Source organism: Entelurus aequoreus, linkage group LG22 (genome assembly GCF_033978785.1).
Source record: "Entelurus aequoreus isolate RoL-2023_Sb linkage group LG22, RoL_Eaeq_v1.1, whole genome shotgun sequence".
In the NCBI taxonomy this organism is placed as follows: domain Eukaryota; kingdom Metazoa; phylum Chordata; class Actinopteri; order Syngnathiformes; family Syngnathidae; genus Entelurus; species Entelurus aequoreus.
The window spans coordinates 3,686,312-3,707,667 of NC_084752.1; the positions used below are offsets into that span (position 1 = coordinate 3,686,312).

A 21,356-nucleotide genomic window follows, 5' to 3' on the forward strand; every position below is an offset into this window, starting at 1 on the left:
TTTTTTCTCTAAAATTGTCTTTCTGAAAGTTATAAGAAGCAAAGTAAAACAATTAATGAATTTAAACAAGTGAAGACCAAGTCTTTAAAATATTTTCTTGGATTTTCAAATTCTATTTGAGTTTTGTCTCTCTTAGAATTAAAAATGTCGGGCAAAGCGAGACCAGCTTGTTAGTAAATAAATACAATTTAAAAAATAGAGGCAGCTCACTGGTAAGTGCTGCTATTTGAGCTATTTTTAGAACAGGCCGGCGGGCTACTCATCTGGTCCTTACGGGCGACCTGGTGCCCGCGGGCACCGCGTTGGTGACCCCTGATATACATCAACAATATGATTTGCATGAGTTCAAAAAAAATTAACTTTTTTTTTTTAACCGATTAAAAATTGTGATGAATTCGAAAATCTATTTTTTTTGACAGCCCTACATGGTAAAATAGCAAGTCACTGTGCTAGGATTATTTCTATCCTGGTTCTACATAATACTGCAAACCTGAAAATACCCCCTTGTACTATATATTTCTCAGACAACACAAAGCTTAAAGGCAAATTTATGCAATATGTTGTTTATTGATCAAAATGCACACTACAAAAAAAGAAATGCATTCGTTTACCGTAACTGCTGCACAATAGCAAGTGCAATCAGTTTTTCTTTTAAATATGACACAATGTACAGATAACATTAGCTTGGCAGTGGCCTATATGATGCACTCATTACTGCAAAAAAATATAGATACATTTTGCGCACATTGCTGTGTGCTGAAAGGCAACATGATTTATACAAAACATAGTTTCTGGATCAAAATGCGTACAGTAACCAAAAAAACATTCAAACTTTAAAATAATCCGTGCGTAATAACATGCACATTTACTTCATGCATTTTAAATATCACATAGATCAATTGATTCTCAAACTGTGGCTCCATCTAGTGGTACGGCAAATAATCACTTAATTAAATATTCAAACTGTTACTGTTCAAACTGTGTGTAATATTACAGTGGCATTTTTTTTTTTAAATATACTTGTTAAATAAAACATTTGCCTTGTTTTAATGAATACTTAGCCCTACTACGCTACTGTATTTCAATGTTGTCATTATGTTGGTACTTGGAAAGCCAAGTGTTTTCTGCGGTGGTACTTGGTAAAAAATAAAATTAAATAAAATTTAAAAAAACACTGACCACCAAAAAATATCTGTTTTTCAGCAGATGTCTGTATGTGACACTCAGTTGTAATACACTTTCCCACAACTTGTAGCAGTAAAGACAATTTCAAACAAACAGAGGAAGTCTAGAGCTAGAGTCATAGAGACGTTTCTTAAGCGCAAAAATTATGACTGAAGTGGTGAAGCTGTATTTTCATTTGCACTTTAATTTTATTGACCGTTTAAGTATAACTATTTATTTTAGCTCAACATAATTGTATGTAAACATATTTGTTGTTGCCTATTCACGAGTCCCTATTTATGCAGTGTATTTGCACTGCAAAAAGTCAGTGTTCAAAAACAAGAAAAAAAATACAAAAATGAGGGGTATTTTATTTGAACTAAGCAAAATTATCTGCCAATAGAACAAGAAAATGTGGCTTGTCAAGACTTTCCAAAACAAGTAAAATTAGCTAACCTCAATGAACCCAAAAACACCTTAAAATAAGTATATTCTCACTAATAACAAGTGCACTTTTCTTGCTAGAAAAAACTAATATGAGACCTTTTTGCTCAATATGTTGAAAAATATTCTTAAATGAAGTAAATGCTAGTGCCATTATCTTGACATAATGATATGCGCTCTGCATTACATTTCTTGAAACCAGCAAACTTATACAAAAAAGTAATTTATTATTCTTAATGGAAAGGCAACAAGGCAAGCGCTTGTTACTCTCGGGGTCTCCTAGCTGCTCAGGCAAATCGTATTGTCTAAAAATGCATTTTTCCATGGATAACATGACATCATCGCGCCAAGTGCGTGCTCTTTCAGTCAATTAGTGCGCATATATACAGCCCGGCCCCCGGCCAAAAAATGTTTAATTGTAATTTATCTGAATGTGCATGAACTATTTCTGTTCAAAATTGTTTCAAATGTCACATGTTAAATGTTTAAATATTAACTGTCAGTTTACTGTACTGTGCCAACTGTACTACTATATGAGTACCTATTTTCTATTGTTTCATTGGAAATAAAACAGCAAAGTCCATTTGGCTGTCATCTGTTTTAATTATGAGACACAATTGTGTCAAAGTCATGATTTTTTTATTTCAGGCTTGAAATAAGAAATGATGACTTTAAAAAAGTAGTTTTATACTTGTGAGTGTTGATGACACAGCTTTGCAACAGTTGATATTCTAGTTTCAAGCATGTTTTACTCAATATAGCTCATCAAATCTCAGCAACAAGCTGTAATATCTTACTGACATCATTTAGGACCAAAACCCTTAAAACAAGTAAAACACTCTAACATAAAATCTGCTTAGTGAGAAGAATTATCTTATCAGACAGAAAATAAGCAAATATCACCATTATTTGAGATATTTAATCTTACTTAAATTTCAGTTTTTGCAGTGTGGTTAGTACTTTTTAAAAAAAAAATCAGCCTGACTTAAGCCTATGTGTTAAATAAATATATATATTTTTTGGAATAACACATGATTTCATATCATTTGAGAATGTTGTAAACTGTAAGTAGGTTAGATATAATTAAATACGATTAATATCAAGATTACTAATTCAATGTTAATATTTGAGTGGGTTGTCAAAAAGGTTAAGAACCCCTGATCTATCCAAAGTGTAGTTTACTAAAATGCACATGTAACAGAAATAAATAGAAGGGTTAAAATAATCGGTGCACTTGTGCATTACATGTGACAATTTGAAAAAGGTATATTAGCTTAATATATTTTTGTATAAATGACTACACTGCAAAAACTGAAATCTAAGTAAGATGAAATATCTCAAATAAGGGTGATATTTGCTTATTTTCTGTCTAATAAGATAATTCTTCTCACTAAGCAGATTTTATGTTAGAGTGTTTTACTTGTTTTAAGTGTTTTGCTCCTAAATGATGTCAGTAAGATATTACAGCTTGTTGCTGAGATTTGATGAGCTATATTGAGTAAAACATGCTTGAAACTAGAATATCAACTGTTGTGTCATCAACACTCACAGGTATAAAACTACTTTTTTAAAGTCATCATTTATTATTTCAAGCATGTAAAAAAAAATCATGACTTTGACACAATTGTGTCTCATAATTAAAACAGATGACAGCCAAATGGACTTTGCTGTTTTATTTTCAATGAAACAATAGAAAATAGGTACTCATATAGTAGTACAGTTGGCACAGTACAGTAAACTGACAGTTAATATTTAAACATAAAATGTGACTATTCAAACTATTTTGAACAGAAATAGTTCATGCACATTCAGATAAATTTCTCAAAATTACAATTAAAAATGTTTTGGCCGGGGGCCGGGCTGTATATATGCGCACTAATTGACTGAAAAAGCACGCACTTGGCGCGATGATGTCATGTTATCGACGGAAAAATGCATTTTTAGACAATATGATTTGCCTGAGCGGCTAGGAGACCCCGAGAGTAACAAGCGCTTGCCTTGTTGCCTTTCCATTAAGAACAATAAATTAGTTTTTAGTATAAGTTTGCTGGTTTCAAGAAATGTAATGCTGAGCGCATATCATTATGTCAAGATAATGGCACTAGCATTTACTTCATTTAAGAATATTTTTCAACATATTGAGCAAAAAGGTCTCTTTTTTTTCTACCAAGAAAAGTGCACTTGTTATTAGTGAGAATATACTTATTTTAAGGTATTTTTGGGTTCATTGAGGTTAGCTAATTTGACTTGTTTTGGAAAGTCTTGACAAGCCAAATTTTCTTGTTCTATGGGCAGATACATTTTTTCTTGTTTTCAAACACTGACTTTTTGCAGTGTGTGCATTCATGTGACAATTTGAAAACAGTATATTAGCGTAATGTATTTTTGCATAAATTATTAGCAAGGACATTCTGGACAGGCTAACCTCCTCCAACCTCCGAGGACAAAGCTACGAACTATGGGAGGCCAGGCTTTCTGCTCTGCCGCTCCCAGTCTGTGGAATGCTCTCCCTGACCACCTGAGGGCACCACAGACTGTGGATGCTTTTTTTTTTTTTTTAAAGGCTTGAAAACCCTTCTTTTTAAAAAAGCCTTTTTATAGATATATGCATACTAGTTGTAGCTATTAGGCCAGTGGTTCTTAACCTGGGTTCGATCGAACCCTAAGGGTTCGGTAAGTCGGGCTCAGGGGTTCGGCGGAGGTAAAAACACACCCGAATCATCGTGTAAATACAAACTTTTCCCTATCGGTGTATTACAGATACGACAACAGCAGAAGTCACACTGATTTGCAGGTGTGTAATTTGTTGTGAGTTTATGCACTGTGTTGGTTTTGTTGTTTGAACAGGTGATGTTCATGCACGGTTCATTTTGTGCACCAGTAAAAAAAATATGGTAACACTTTAGTATGGGGAACATATTGTATGTTACCTTCTTGAGACCTCCGAAAAATGCCTACCTCTTTAGGACCACCCTTTCTAGATATATAAAGATTTGTATTTTCAACATTAATAATTTATACAAACTATGTAAATATAAAAAAGCTTGTTGTGAAAAATTAGTTGGAATTTCACAAGAAAAACTTAGAATTTTGGCAGTGTTATAATAAAAGTCGTAATTTTACTCAGTGCAAGTCAAAATATTAAGAGAAAATCAGAATATTTGTGCAATATTATAATAAAAGTTGGAATTTTACTCAATAACAGTCGCAATTTTACAAGACAAGCTTAACATTTTGGCAATTTTATGAAGAGTCGTAATTTTACTCCACAAAAGTCACAATTTTATAAGAAAACTTGAAAAATGTTGGCAATATTATAATAATAATTGGAATTTCACTTGGCAAAATTATGACAAAAGTCATAATTTTACTCACAAAATTTCACTATTTTACAAGAACACCAAAAAAATTGGCAATATTGTGATAAAAGTCAGAATTTTATGACAAATGTCACCATTTTACATTAAAAAGTCATAATTTTACATGAAAAAGTAATTATTTTAAGAGAAAATATTGCAAAATAGTAACATATTCTCTTAACTAGTCATTATTAAGTACTTATTAATGCCTTATTCGGCATGACCTTATTATAACTAGAGATGTCCGATAAATGCGTTAAAATGTAATATCGGAAATTATCGGTATCGTTTTTTTTATTATCGGTATCTGGGTTTTTTTTGTTTTTTTTATTAAATCAACATAAAAATACACAAGATACACTTACAATTAGTGCACCAACCCAAAAAACCTTCCTCCCCCATTTACACTCATTCACACAAAAGGGTTGTTTCTTTCTGTTATTAATATTCAGGTTCCTACATTATATATCAATATATATCAATACAGTCTGCAAGGGATACAGTCCGTAAGCACACATGATTGTGCGTGCTGCTGGTCCACTAATAGTACTAACCTTTAACAGTTCATTTTACTCATTTTCATTAATTACTAGTTTCTATGTAACTGTTTTTATATTGTTTTACTTTTTTTATTCAAGAAAATGTTTTTAATTTATTTATCTTATTTTATTGTATTAATTTTTTTTTAAAGTACCTTATATTCACCATACCTGTTTGTCCAAATTAGGCATAATAATGTGTTAATTCCACAACTGTATATATCGGTTGATATCGGTATCGGTAATTAAAGAGTTGGACAATATCGGAATATCGGATATCGGCAAAAAGCCACTTTCGGACATCCCTAATTATAACCCTAACCAAATAACTCTAAATTAAGTCTTTGTTACTTCGAATATGTTCCCCATACTACAGTGTTACCAAAAACATATAACTTTGTCTTGAATTTGAAAAAAAACATGTTATTTTCCACTAAAGAAGGGTTCGGTGAATGCGCGTATGAAACTGGTGGGGTTCGGTACCTCCAACAAGGTTAAGAACCACTGTATTAGGCTGTTCTATTTTTTATTTATTTTTTTATTCTCTTTTTATTATTATTGGGTTTTTTTCAATACACTGTACCACTTTGAGGTTGTTTGATCAATGTAAAGTGTTTTTTTTTCAAATAAAATATATTATTATTATTATTATAAGGGACTTCCCTGATAGATATGAATTGCACCACAGACAAGTGTTGTTTTGAGGCCGCCGTTGCCCCTTTAGGCGGCGATGGGCGTTTCTGGACAAAGGGGGCGCTGTTGAGCATATATTTTGTTTCAGTCCCGTTTCCCTCCATGGTTTCTCCTCTCCGACTAACTTAGCGGTGGCTCACTTCATTATACAGTCCCCTATATTCTCCCTCCGTTAGGGCATCTCTACGCTCGGACCGACGATCCCGGCACACGCACGCACCAAAAACACCCGAGAGAGAGAGGAAAAGTTTGACTTCCAGCGGTAATGGTGTTTATTCAAGAGAGGATCCAATTGGAGCGAAGAAACAGGGCACCGTCTGAAGTGAGTCGTGCCTTTTTTTTGAGTTTTTCAAGCCTAGCATTGGCTTTAGCTTAGCTTGCTACTTTTTCCCCCCCGTGCTTTGACCTGTAATGCTGACCACATGTTGTGGATTCTGATTCAAAAAAAGCATTAATTTGTCGTCTTTTTTGAAGTAGTGGGGGGACGAGAGCTCGGGTGTATCGAGGAAAAGCTGCGTTCACTCGCTACTTTATCCGAGACGACAATTCCTCCGCTCGCTGGCGTTATTGCGGTGCTTTTTTTTTGTTTAACCGTTTCGTAGCAGCCTCTCCTCTATTCACTGTCGGTCCATATCGACCCTCTTGGAAGTATCCGTAAACTTGCTTTGCCGCCTTGTTATCGGACCTTAACGTGCTGCCCATGCTGGTGCATTCGCTCCGGCCATATAGTGGGTAGCCATGTTTGCTGCTAGCATGTTAACCGCTCAACGAGGGCGCCCTTTAAAAAAAAACACTCAAAACCAGCCGACGTTTCCAGGTATGATAGCGTTTTGGTAGAAAGGTTTTAAAAATCACCGTCTCCACCCCGAAGTCGGGAATTGTAATACTATTAAGGCTATAACCGCACTCGTCATTGATAACGCATGAAAAAACAAGCGATGCGTTCAATTGACCGTGTTATTCACACGCTTGTGTCTATTTACTAGAACTGTATTTTCCTACTTGATTTGTTGGAAAGCAAGTTGAGAGGGGAGTGTACGGGGAGAGCAACCCCCCTGAAATAAGTCAGCATCCGCGTATAATACTGTACAGTATGTCATTAGTAAACATTTGTACTCATTTATAAGCGTGTTATTCGTATAGATTCGGTGTTCACAACACGCGATGATGGTCTTTGAACGCAGCAGCCTCCCAACTTATCCTCTTCCCGCCATATTGGCGAAGCAGGCAGAAAACGATCAAACGGTGTAAATACAACAACCACCTCATTATGCTCGCTGCAATTTGATCAGTTGGCGTTTTCGCCGTTTAAAATCGTGGCTCGGGTTGTTGTTGGCCTTATTATTTAAATGTGATTGTGGGCCGACGAGACCCGGACACACCGCGCGTCATGCGTGGGCAGACAAAAACTCGACGTTTTCATCTTACTCACGCATGTCTGTAAACATGGACAAATGTATGCAACACAGCGAATGGTCATTCGTTAATATATAGACAATGGCTATTTGCAAACATGTGTCGTTATTTGAAATGCTCGGAGCGGCATACTGTTTCTCAGGAGTCGCCATGTTGTCATTCTGTCGTCTTTTGAAGGTCTGGAAGAAAGGAACGGTCTCCATCTTTGTTTTTTTCTCGCTCACTACATTTCCGCTCTGTGTCGCCGCTTTTACTTTTAAAACAAATTGACAATATGCCTCGACGACAATGAGTCCTCCTTAACGCCGGTTAAAGCGAAAAAAGGGGCAAAAAGTCAGTGTTAAAAAGGGTGTATTCGCCATCCTTTCCGTCGCTGTAGCATGGGCTAATGGCGGCCACACAGGCTTCGGCGTCTACTGCACGTTTCTAAAAGGGGGCAATGGCTGCTTAGCATGTAGCTTGTAGCTTAGCTGACTAAAAACCATCGCATGCTAAAGGGGAAGACGCCACCGGGCTCGCCCTGTTGGCGAACAATTGATCAACTTGTGATGTGTAACACTGACATGGAGGTGCTTTTAAAAGCGGAGATAGCATCCATTTTTTGTCTTTTACTAGCGAAAAACCAGATTAATTATGACATTTCCCCTACAACTATTTTTGTTGTCCAACATTGACAAGCTAGTGAAGTTTTTATTTACTAGAAGTCTTTACAATACCCCCCTGCTGAAACGTTTAAAAATGAGAAAAATACAGTATGCCAAATATAAGATGTGGCTGAATATAAGACAACCTCCCCTTTTCAACCACCTTTTTTGACTGCAAGGGGCTAGTCTAAGAAAAATGTAGGACACTTGTGTTTTTCACAATTATATTTTAGCCAAGGATATTTTGAGAAGTGGTTGTTATACCAGGGATAAACCATGCTATTTCTGACATTTTCACTACACCAGTGGTTCTTAACCTTGATGGAGGTACCGAACCCCACCAGTTTCATATACGCATTCACCGAACCCTCCTTTAGTGAAAAATAAAAGTGTTTTTTTTCTCAAATTCAAGACAAAGTTGTATGTTTTTGGTAACACTTTAGTATGGGGAACATATTCTAAGTTACAAAGACTTAATTTAGAGTTATTTGGTTAGGGTTATAATAAGGCCTAGATAAGTAATTAATAATGACTAGTTTAAAGCCAATATGTTACTAATTTGCATGTTAATAAGCAAATAATTAATGGTGAATATGTTCCCCATACTAAAGTGTTACCATGTTTTTTTTACTGGTGCACAAAATGAACCGTGCATGAACATCACCTTGTTCAAAGAACAAAACCAACACAGTGCATAAACTCACAACAAATTACACACTTGCATATCAGTGTGACTTCTGCTGTTGCCGTATCCATAATATGCCGATAGGGAGATGTTTTTATTTACACGATAAGTCAAGTGTGTCTTGACCTCCGCCGAACCCCTGAGCCCGACTCACCGAACCCTTGGGGTTCGATCGAACCCAGGTTAAGAACCACTGGGCTAGTCTAGGAAAAATGTAGGACACATGTTTTTCAAACCAGGTTTTTCACAATTATATTTTAGCCAAAGATATTTTGAAAAGTGGGGCTGTTACACCAGGAATAAACCATGCTATTTCTGACATTTTCACTACACATTTTTTCCCCGTTGTTGTCCAACACTGAGGAGCTGGTGTTACGTTTTTAGCTACTGGAAGTCTTCACAAACCTCCCCTTCTGAAGTGTTTAATAATTGAGGGGAAATACAGAATGCATAATACAAAACGTCTTTGAATATAAGACCTACCTTCTTTTTAACAACCTTTTTTGATGCGAGGGGTAGTTAACAGGGTTTCTGCAGGTCAATGTTGCGAAAATTAAGGCCTTAATTGGTATTAAAAAACATTTAATATGATGTCAAGAAGCATTACAAATTTGTAAGGAATTGGCAACTAAAAAAACAAACCATCCGACCCAGTTTTTCCAAATGAGGAAAACAGCACTTCCAAGATGTTCAGTATTTACTGTGCAACTTTTGCTAACAAACCTTGCTGTTTGTTTACATATTTAGGATAATTAAGTTATTTTGAAGGTCTGGAAGAAAGGAACAGTCTCCATCTTTGTTTTTTCTCGCTCAATTTCCGCTTTGTGTCGCCCTTTGCCGCTTTTACTTGAAAACTAATTGACAATATGTCTCAACAACTACTGCACGTTTCTAAAAAGGGGCAATGGCTGCTTAGCTGACTAAAAACCATCGCATGCTAAAGGGGAAGACGCCACCAGGCTTGCCCTGTTGGCGAACAATTGATCAACTTGTGATGTGTAACACTGACATGGAGGTGCTTTAAAAAGCAGATAGCATCCATTTTTTGTCTTTTACTAGCGAAAAACCATGTTAATTCTGACATTTTCCCTACAACTATTTTTGTTGTCCAACATTGACAAGCTAGTGAAGTTTTTATTTACTAGAAGTCTTTACAATACCCCCCTGCTGAAACGTTTAAAAATGAGAAAAATATAGTATGCCAAATATAAGATGTGGCTAAATAAAAAGACAACCTCCCCTTTTCAACCACCTTTTTTGACTGCAAGGGGCTAGTCTAAGAAAAATGTAGGACACTTGTGTTTTTCAAACCGGGCTTTTCACAATTATATTTTAGCCAAGGATATTTTGAGAAGTGGGGCTGTGCTCTATTTGATTGTTATACCAGGGATAAACCATGCTATTTCTGACATTTTCACTACACCAGTGGTTCTTAACCTTGTTGGAGGTACCGAACCCCACCAGTTTCATATACGCATTCACCGAACCCTTCCTTAGTGAAAAATAAAATGTTTTTTTTTCAAATTCAAGACAAAGTTATATGTTTTTGGTAACACTTTAGTATGGGGAACATATTCTAAGTAACAAAGACTTAATTTAGAGTTATTTGGTTTGGGTTATAATAAGGCCATGCCTAATAAGGCATTAATAAGTTCTTAATAATGACTAGTTAAGAGCCAATATGTTACTCATTTGCATGTTAATAAGCAACTAATTAATGGTGAATATGTTCCCCATACTAAAGTGTTACCATGTTTTTTTTTACTGGTGCACAAAATGAAGCGTGCATGAACATCACCTTGTTCAAACACCAAAACCAACACAGTGCATAAACTCACAACAAATTACACACTTGCAAATCAGTGTGACTTCTGCTGTTGCCGTATCCGCAATACGCGGATTGGGAGAAGTTTTTATTTACATGATGAGTCGGGTGTGTCTTGACCTCCGCCGAACCCCTAGGGTTCGATCGAACCCAGGTAAAGAACCACTGGGCTAGTCTAAGAAAAATGTAGGACACATGTTTTTCACAATTATATTTTAGGCAAGGATATTTTGAAAAGTGGGGCTGTTATACCAGGGATAAACCATGCTATTTCTGACATTTTCACTACACCTATTTTTCCCGTTGTCGTCCAACGATTAGGAGCTAGTGTTACGTTTTTAGCTACTGGAAGTCTTCACAAACCTCCAAATACAGAATGCATAATATAAAAACGTCTCTGAATATAAGACCTACCTCCTTTTTAACAACCTTTTTTGATGCGAGGGGTAGTCTACAGGGTTTCTACGGGTCAATGTTGCGAAAAATAAGGCCTTAAATTCTATTTAAAAAACATTTAATATGATGTCAAGAAGCATTACAAATTTGTAAGAATGCAATTGGCAACAACAAAACAAACCATCCCACCCAGTTTTTCCAAATGAGGAAAACAGCACTTAAAAGATGTTCAGTATTTACTGAAGTGCAACTTTTGCTAACAAACCTTGCTGTTTGTTTACATATTTAGGATAATGAAGTTATTTTGAAGGTCTGGAAGAAAGGAACAGTCTCCATCTTTGTTTTTTCTCGCTCACTAAATTTTCGCCGCTTTTACTTTAGTGTGAAGTGAAGTGAATTACATTTATATAGCGCTTTTTCTCAAGTGACTCAAAGCGCTTTACATTGTGAAACCCAATATCTAAGTTACATTTAAACCAGTGTGGGTGGCACTGGGAGCAGGTGGGTAAAGTGTCTTGCCCAAGGACACAACGGCAGTGACTAGGATGGCGGAAGCGGGGATCGAACCTGCAACCCTCAAGTTGCTGGCACGGCCGCTCTACCAACCGAGCTATACCGTCCCAAAACCTTTAAAACAAATTGACAATGTGTCTCAACAACAATGAGTACTCCTTAACACCGGTTAAAGTGAAAAAAGGGGCAAAAAGTCAGTATTAAAAAGGGTGTATTCGCCATCCTTTCCGTCGCTGTAGCAAGGGCTACTGGCGTCCACACGGGCTTCGGCGTCTACTGCACGTTTCTAAAAGGGGGTAATGGCTGCTTAGCATGTAGCTTAGCTGATTAAAATCATTGCATCTTAAAGGGGAAGATGCCACCGGGCTTACCCAGTTGGTGAACAATTGATCAACTTGTGATTGTTAAGACTGACATAGAGGTGCTTTTAAAAGCGAATATATCATCCATTTTTTGTCTTTTACTAGAGAGAAACCATGTTAATTATGACATTTTCACTACAACTATTTTTGTTGTCCAAGACTGACGAGCTAGTGAAGTTTCAATTTACTGGAACTCTTTACAATACCCCCCTTCTGAAGTGGTTAAAAATGGGAAAAATACAGTAGGCCAAATATAAGATGTCGCTGAATATAAGACAACCTCCCCTTTTCAACCACCTTTTTTGACTGCAAGGGGCTAGTTTAAGAAAAATGTAGGACACTTGTGTTTTTCAAACCATGTTTTTCATAATCATATTTTAGCAAAGGATGTTTTAAAAAAGTGGGACTGTGCTCTATTTGGTTGTTATACCAGGGACAAACCATCAAAGTTTATTTATATAGCCCTAAATCACGAGTGTCTCAAAGGGCTGCACAAGCCACAACGACACCCTCGGCTCAGATCCCACATCAGGACAAGAAAAAACTCAACCCAATGGGATACAATGAGAAACCTTGGAGGGGACCGCAGATTTTGTCTGTACAAACAATTGTATGCTTTTGAGTATGATAACAATTTGCAGCAGAACATAGGCTTTTTTTTTTTTAAGTTGCATTAAAAAGCATTAAACTAGATTTGCTGATACCTGCAGAAACCCTGGTTTAAGAAAAATGTAAGACATTTGCTTTTCAAATCATGTTTTCCATAATAATAATTTTATTTGAGCTAAGATTGTGTTAAAAAGTTGAGCTAAGCTCTGTTGTGTTGTATTACCCAGGATAAACCACGCTCTTAACATTTTGTCTAACATTTTTTTAAATTGTCTTTCAGCAGAGATGAGCTAAGTGTTTTTGTACAGCCTGGTTATCACAATCATTATTTAAAAAAACAAAACATGACACCAGTGTGTTCTCAATAGTTGCATTTTGTACATAATCTACAGAACTATAGGTTCAATGGTGCAATATGACACCATGTTAGCCATCAAAGTACACTGTAAAGTAAAAAAACATAACCAACATGAAAAGAAGCACTTTTCCTTTAATATTTTAAATAACTTCCTGTACCTTTTTACCGCTTGCCCAAGTTGCCCCTAATGCGTCCATTTCTCACACATATCTAGCTGTAAAATCTATCTAATCCAGTGGTTCGCAAACTTTTTTCACGGCTCTCAAAGTACACCACATTAAAATACACCAGCGTAGTAGGCCTAAGTATTCAATAAAAACAAGGCAGGTGTTTTACACACAAAGCACAAAATCTACAATGATATTCCATATACAGTACAAGTTTATAGACTTGTTTGGCGTACCACTAGATGGAGCCCGCGTATTGTACCACAATTTGAGAATCACTGATTCAATCTACAACTTGACTTGTTGGATGGGGTATTTAATGTTTACTTTTGTGCTCTCTATCAGATGAAGACACATCACAGTATCAACAAACATTGGGTTGAATGAATATCTCTCCAACAGTGAGTATTGTCACCTTCTAATCATTTTTACTGTCTTTCAGGTACATGAACTCGTCCTAGACAACTGTCGAACGGACGATGGAAACATTGAAGGCCTCACAGATGAGTTTGTCAACCTGACGTTCCTCAGTTTGATAAATGTCGGCATAACGTCAATCTCCAAAATACCAAAACTAGAAAAACTCAAAAAGGTATGGGGCAAGAAGTTGGATGTGGACAAACATCATAAGTCCAGACCTCATTTTTCCTATCGCTCTGTCTCTCTCTCTCAGCTGGAGTTGAGCGACAACAGAATCAGTGGCGGCCTAGAGGTCTTAGCGCTGAAACTCCCCAACCTCACACATCTAAACCTGAGCGGCAACACATTGAAAGAAATCAGCACTTTGGAACCATTGGTATGTACTATTTATTTCTCATTTTCCCAAAGCAACATCGGACTCAAAATAAAAACTCTTGTCATCATACTAGGGGTGTAATGGTACGTGTATTTATATTGAACCGTTTCGGTACAGGGGTTTCGGTTCGGTTCGTATGTGTACCGAACGAGTTTCCACACGGACATATTAAGTAGCGTAACGCACGTTGTGTAAACAATGCACACCGAGGCACAACACACGGCATGCTAGCAGCGACGGCGCTACGATAGACTGACTATATGTCCTCTTTTCACCGGACATGTCCTCTTTTGCAGGGCTGTCCGGACGGAGTTTCTTAAATGCCTCAAATGTCCGGGATTTTGAGTTAGGGTTGCGTGTATTTTCAATGTACGTTCAGGGTTAAGAAGGGGTTAAAAACAAATTGTGCGCGCAGTAGCATTGGTGAGGGAGGGGCAGAGACAGAGAGAGAGAGAGAGTTATGATAAACGCGCATGCGTCGCCAGGCTCTGCTTTTTATCCATAGATTTATCACATTTAATTTTTTATTATCTATAGCAGGGGTGTCAAAAGTGTGCCCCGGAGGCCATTTGCGGCCCACAGCTAATGTTTTAAAGGCCCACGGCACATTCTAAAAATACTATTAAAATAAACAAAAACATAACCAAAGTGAAATAAAAAAGGTTAAATGTAATTTAGAAAAAGTTGCAATGTTGACTAATAAAATAAAGCTGTTTTTTTTTTCTTTCAAACTGTCATTGCTCAAAACATAATATTGAATCAAAATCAATGTTATTATGAATTATTGACCTATCCAAGGTTCAAATTACTTCACATCAAATATTCCACTAAGAAAAATGTTTTTGGTGGAAGATTTTGCAAATTTGGTAAATAAATAACCCAAAAATATATATTTTGTTGTTTTCTTACTGTACCGAACCGTGACCTCTAAACCGAGGTACGTACCGAACCGAAATTCTTGTATACCGTTCCACCCCTAGTTCAAAGTGTACAAACTTCTACTATAATATGGACTTTTGTTTAGACTGGCACCCATTATTTGTTTTTTATAATATATGTGCTAGAAAGGTTTTTATTCAGTAAAATTGCTTCCTGTTTGTGTACCGCTGTATTGTTTACATGATTAAAATAATATTAAAGTGCATGCTTGGCCTTGCCCTAATAAGTTTTCCAATCGAGCAATGCACATTAAGATCTTCAATATTTACTTAAGTTAAATTTTTGCTTACAGACGTGACTTGATTTGATTTTTTTGTTTATTTATTTAAGATAACCAAACGTGTTTTACCTACCATTTACAGTACAATGGTAAGCAATTCTACAGTAATGAAAAATATAAGTGTCCTTTTCAAATGTAATATTATGATTACCGGTACATTATGATCACGCTATAGTTTTTATCACCTGTGTCTTCAGTTTAAAAGCATGATGTAGACCAATCATTTGAGACTGTCTGCATAAAGCTACATATTTTAAGTAAATTACTGCATATTGTTCTAATGTGTGGCACTTTGAGACAAGAATATGTTGAATGACAGTTTAAAAGTAACATGTTTTTCTTCACTCGTTATTTTGGCAGTTTTGTGCATTTATATGTATAAAAAATACAAATCACAATTTGAGGGGAAAAAATCGCAATTACTTTTTTTCCTCAAAATCATGCAGCCCCTACACATATACATACGTTATAAAACACCACATTTATTATAAAACAGCTCTACCTAAATTGCATAGTGATGAATAGCCATAAAAAGACAATTGTTTACCAAAAAGGTACTAATTAGTAGCACACAGTCCAGTTAGAAACCATAAAAGAAAGAAAAATATTGTGTAATTATTAGTGCTGACAAATTATATGTATTTATAAAAATAGGGACAAGCAGTTAAATGGATGGATGGATAAACCAATCATAGGAAATTAATTTAAATAAACTTGGAATAAAAATACCCCAATATTTTCAGGCAGATCCAATTCTATTGTCAGAATGCCGTCATACACAAACTTTTTAAAAAATGTAAATATGATTTATTTGCCGCCTTTCAGGTAACCATCCGCCGGTAAAATAACAGAGCATGTGCGCTCAAAATAAATTGGGTGATTAATCTGCACTGGTACATATTTAGTGATTAATTACATTCGTTAACTTGTAAAGTTTTATTATAAAGCAAAACCCGCAGCATTCAAAGCGTAGGAAAAATGGTAAATGGTCGGACGCATATGCATACATTTTTTTTAAACGTTTTTTCAAAAAATTAAATGTATTAAAAGATAAATCCTTGTGTTAGCATGAACATTTAATCTTTTTCTTGTTAAATATTTTTGCTGTTTTGTGTTTATTTTATTTCTACAATAGCACGTATGCACCCACGATAAATAACTTTTCTTTGGGAGACAGCTTCTATTCCATTGCTGTTCAAATGCATCAAGCAAGGACCACTTCCTGTCTTTCACTTTTCGTGTAAGATACGGTGCAGCGCCCAAACTTCTAAGCAGCGGCACAAATAATACATCTTTTTATTACCTTTGCTGCAGCAGGTAAATGCATATTTGGTACAAGTACAATTGTCAGTGAGTACTTTACTTAGTTTTTGAGTCGATGGCCTTATATTTGGTACAAGTACAATTGTCAGTGAGTACCGTAATTTCCGGACTATAAACCGCTACTTTTCCCCCTCGTTCTGGTCCCTGCGGCTTATACGCGGGTGCGGCTTATTTACGGCCTGTTCTTCTCCGACACCGACGAAGAGGATTTGGGTGGTTTTAGTACGCAGGAGGAAGACAATGACACAATGATTAAAGACTGACTTTTCATATACCGGTAGGCTGCTTATTTTGATAACGTACAGGCGAGCACTTTGTATTACTTTGCACCGTTGTATTATTTGTACTCTGCACGAATGCTGTTTGCCATGTCAAAGATGTGAAAGTTTGATTGAAAGATTTATTGTTAATAAATGGGACGCTTTGCGTTCCCAAACAGTCATCTCTGTCCCGACAATCCCCTCCGTGGTAGCAGGAACCCCTATATACTACGCTAATTACACATCAAAACCCTGCGGCTTATAGTCGGGTGCGGCTTATATATGGAGCAATCTGTATTTTCCCCTAAATTTAGCTGGTGCGGCTTATAGTCAGGTGCGACTTATAGTCCGGAAATTACGGTACTTTACTTAGTTTTTGAGCCTCATATTTCTTGAAATGTGAGTCGCCTGCTACATTACAACGTGTAAGCCCCGCTGTTGCCACCCGCAGAGTGGAGGCGGTACTGCAAGAGTGAGACTTGATAGTTAAATATTTACTGCTATAAAAGCTGCACATGGAGACGATGCATTAAAATGACAACCATCTGCTGTTTGATCCACAGAAAAAGCTGAAACACCTGAAAAGTTTGGACCTGTTCAACTGTGAAGTCACCAACCTGAACGACTACAAGGACAGCGTCTTCAAACTCCTCCCCCAGCTCACTTACCTGGACGGCTATGACAACGAGGACAAGGAGGCCTCCGACTCTGACGGAGAGGTGGACGGAGACGGCGTGGATGACGATGACGACGAAGGTGGGGCGACCGCGACTCTGGAGAAGAGACAATTGTCACCAGAATGCGTCTACAAAATGTGTCTAACTTGACTCACAGATGAGGAAGACGAGGACGGAGAGGAGGAGGACTTTGACGAGGAAGACGACGATGAGGAAGATGAGGAGGAGGTAGAGGGAGACGAGGACGACGACGAGGTCAGCGGAGAGGATGAGGTGAAGCATGGGAGGAGGAGGAGGAGAAGATGCCGCATTTGCTGCGGCGTCTAATTTTATTTATTTTTTTACTCACCTCAAGGAGGAAGACTACGGACCGGACGGGGAAGTTGATGACGAGGAGGAAGATGAGGAGGACGACGAAGGTAATAAAGAAGGTCTGTTGTGTGGAAACTTGTCTCTACGTGTTGGTCTGCTTCTCCATTAGTCAAGATTAAAATGTGTTGCTGACACCTGCAGGATTTAAATGGAACTGCACAGGAGGAACGAGCAAAGTTTTGTTGTTTCTGCTGGTACAGTTTAAATAAGTTACCATCCATCCATCCATTTTTAAAGATTAAGATTAAAGTACCAATGATTGTCACACACACACTAGATGTGGTGAAATTTGTCCTCTGCATTTGTCCCATCCCCTTGGGGAGCAGTGGGCAGCAGCGGCGCCGCGCCCGGGAATCATTTTGGTGATTTAACCCCCAACTCCAACTACCTCTTGTCCCTTACAAATACCGTATTTTTCGGACTATAAGTCGCTCCGGAGTAGGGATGTCCGATAATATCAGCCTGCCGATATTATCGGCCGATAAATGCGTTAAAATGTAATATCGGAAATTATCGGTATCGTTTTTTTAATTATCTGTATCGGTTTTTTTTAATTAAATCAACATAAAAAACACAAGATACACTTACAATTAGTGCACCAACCCAAAAAAACTCCCTCCCCCCATTTCTTTCTGTTATCAATATTCTGGTTCCTACATTATATATCAATATATATCAATACAGTCTGCAAGGGATACAGTCCGTAAGCACACATGATTGTGCGTGCTGCTGCTCCACTAATAGTACTAACCTTTAACACTTAATTTTACTCATTTACATTAATTACTAGTTTCTATGTAACTGTTTTTATATTGTTGTACTTTCTTTTTTATTCAAGAAAATGTTTTTAATTTAGTTATCTTTTTTTTTTTTAAAAGTACCTTATCTTCACCATACCTGGTTGTCCAAATTAGGCATAATAATGTGTTAATTCCACGACTGCATATATCGGTTGATATCGGTATCGGTAATTAAAGAGTTGGACAATATCGGAATATCGGATATCGGCAAAAAGCCATTATCGGACATCCCTACTCCGGAGTATAAGTCGCACCGGCTGAAAATGCATAATAAAGAAGGAAAAAAACATATATAAGTCGCACTGGAGTATAAGTCGCATTTTTTGTGGAAATGTATTTGATAAAAGCCAACACCAAGAATAGACATTTGAAAGGCAATTTAAAATGTCTAAAGAATAGTGAACAACAGGCTGAATAAGTGTACGTTATATGAGGCATAAATAACCAACTGGTATGTTAACGTAACATATTATGGTAAGAGTCATTCAAATAACTATAACATATAGAACATGCTATACGTTTACCAAACAATCTGTCACTCCTAATCGCTAAATCCCATGAAATCTTATACGTCTAGTCTCTTACGTGAATGAGCTAAATATTATTTGATATTTTACGCTAATGTGTTCATCATTTCACACATAAGTCGCTCCTGAGTATAAGTCGCACGAAAAAAAACTGCGACTTAATAGTCCGAAAAATACGGTACTTTAGAACAGATATTTAGCCTGTAACATTGCGTCAATTATTCTTTAAACATGCCTCTCCTGCACCAATAATAACACAAACATGTCTGCATTGTTGTTTTTAGCGGAGGCCGATGCCCACAAAGGCGAGAAGAGAAAGCGAGACCCAGATGACGAAGAGGACGATGATGACGATGAAGAAGATGATTAGAAGCGAAATGAGAGCCGACCGACCTCCTCTTCATCCACCCGCACCCCCCCACCCCCACAAACCCGAACGTCCGCCCCTCCTACAACTTGCAACCCCCACCACCCGCCTCTTCCCCTTCCCCAGCTCTGAGCTCTGTTTTTGGGGCAAGACTGTACTGGATGGGTGGGGTCGTGTGGAACAACCACCGTCCTCCCCCTAAACCCACTTTTTTTTTCCCCTCTCCATCTTTCGAACTGAGTTACAAGCCCCCCCAACCATCCCCCTAACAGCCCCAAGGTTCTCAGGCAGCCCACCACTTAGCATTCCACATTTTCACTGTCAAATCCCCTTATGTATTCCGTGTGAGGACTTTGGGACTGTTCTAGTTTTGGGTCTGTGCTTTTTCCTGAATTTGTTTGGCGGAAATTTCTCATTTTGTCATCGCTGTTGTTGGGTTTAAAGTTTTTTTTGTTTTTTTTTTGTATTATTTTGTCTGTTTTCCGTTTACTCCCCACCCCAATCCACCCTACCCCAATAAAATTATTGCTATAGCAGCTGTGCAACCAGTGAGCCATACTATTTTTGTTTCGGTGTGGCCACCTGTTGCACAAATCCAAGGTTGTAGCTACATTTTTACTTTCTGTATGACAATAAAACAAGTTTGTAAATAAAATGTTAACATTTAGTGCATTTTTTTTCCATCCTCTGTTGTTTTAAAGGAGAGAAACATGCAACTGCATACACTGCAAAAAGGTATATTAGCTTAATATATTTTTGTATAAATGACTACACTGCAAAAACTGAAATCTAAGTAAGATGAAATATCTCAAATAAGGGTGATATTTGCTTATTTTCTGTCTGATAAGATAATTCTTCTCACTAAGCAGATTTTATGTTAGAGTGTTTTACTTGTTTTAAGGGTTTTGCTCCTAAATGATGTCAGTAAGATATTACAGCTTGTTGCTGAGATTTGATGAGCTATATTGAGTAAAACATGCTTGAAACTAGAATATCAACTGTTGCAAAGCTGTGTCATCAACACTCACAAGTAGAAAACCACTTTTTTAAAGTAATACTTTCTTACTTCAAGCATTAAAAAAAAATCATGATGCCGAGCGCATATCATTATGTCAAGATAATGGCACTAGCATTTACTTCATTTAAGAATATTTTTCAACATATTGAGCAAAAAGGTCTAATTTTTTTTGTACCAAGAAAAGTGCACTTGTTATTAGTGAGAATATACTTATTTGAAGGTATTTTGGGGTTCATTGAGGTTAGCTAATTTTACTTGTTTTGGAAAGTCTTGACAAGCCGAATTTTCTTGTTCTATTGGCAGATAATTTTGCTTAGTTCAAGTAAAATACCCCTCACTTTTTTTCTTGTTTTTGAACACTGACTTTTTGCAGTGACAAGACACGTAAGAAAAAAACTGGGATGATTATGATTAAGCATGAATGGCAAAGTAAGATTTCCCCCTAAATTGTTTCTATTTCTAAATTGCCCTTCCAGCCAGAAACCCAATTAATCGAAGTTTATCACCTTTTTAAGCTTTAAATTAAAATGTTAATAGTATCTGCTCTCAAACAACGTAGCAAAGATGGGGGCCTTTCTACACACACGCAAACTAGCCCGCCTTTAGTAGACACATTTAATACAAAACGCAACTAAGTAAATATGAATTTAAAAAAAAAAAGTAATATTAAGTATTTAATTTTAGAAAGTATAACATGTACGTCTAACCGCCACTTTGTCCTTTCGACGTGCTCATTTTGAAACGTATTATACTGAATATTGGCGTTTCAAACGCAAACAGCGTCCCACCACAAACGTATTCACCGTTATTTCACTTTTACGTC

At 36.9% G+C, this 21,356-nt stretch overlaps 1 protein-coding gene across 2 annotated transcripts; it reads left to right on the forward strand.

Annotated features, from left to right (window-relative positions):
- The first annotated feature begins 6,275 nt into the window (after positions 1 to 6,275).
- Positions 6,276 to 20,182, forward strand: anp32b (acidic (leucine-rich) nuclear phosphoprotein 32 family, member B). 2 transcript variants are annotated; one of them, XM_062033112.1, is made up of 7 exons: positions 6,276 to 6,521; positions 13,617 to 13,766; positions 13,848 to 13,970; positions 17,336 to 17,528; positions 17,607 to 17,722; positions 17,805 to 17,880; positions 19,433 to 20,182. In XM_062033112.1, the coding sequence occupies exons 1-7, from the start codon at positions 6,465 to 6,467 to the stop codon at positions 19,516 to 19,518; spliced, it is 801 nt and encodes a 266-aa protein (XP_061889096.1). In that variant the 5' UTR covers positions 6,276 to 6,464; the 3' UTR covers positions 19,519 to 20,182. The 2 variants fall into 2 exon arrangements, with proteins under 2 accessions (XP_061889096.1, XP_061889097.1); XM_062033113.1 differs by having other exon boundaries at positions 17,805 to 17,868.
- The last annotated feature ends 1,174 nt before the right edge of the window (positions 20,183 to 21,356 follow it).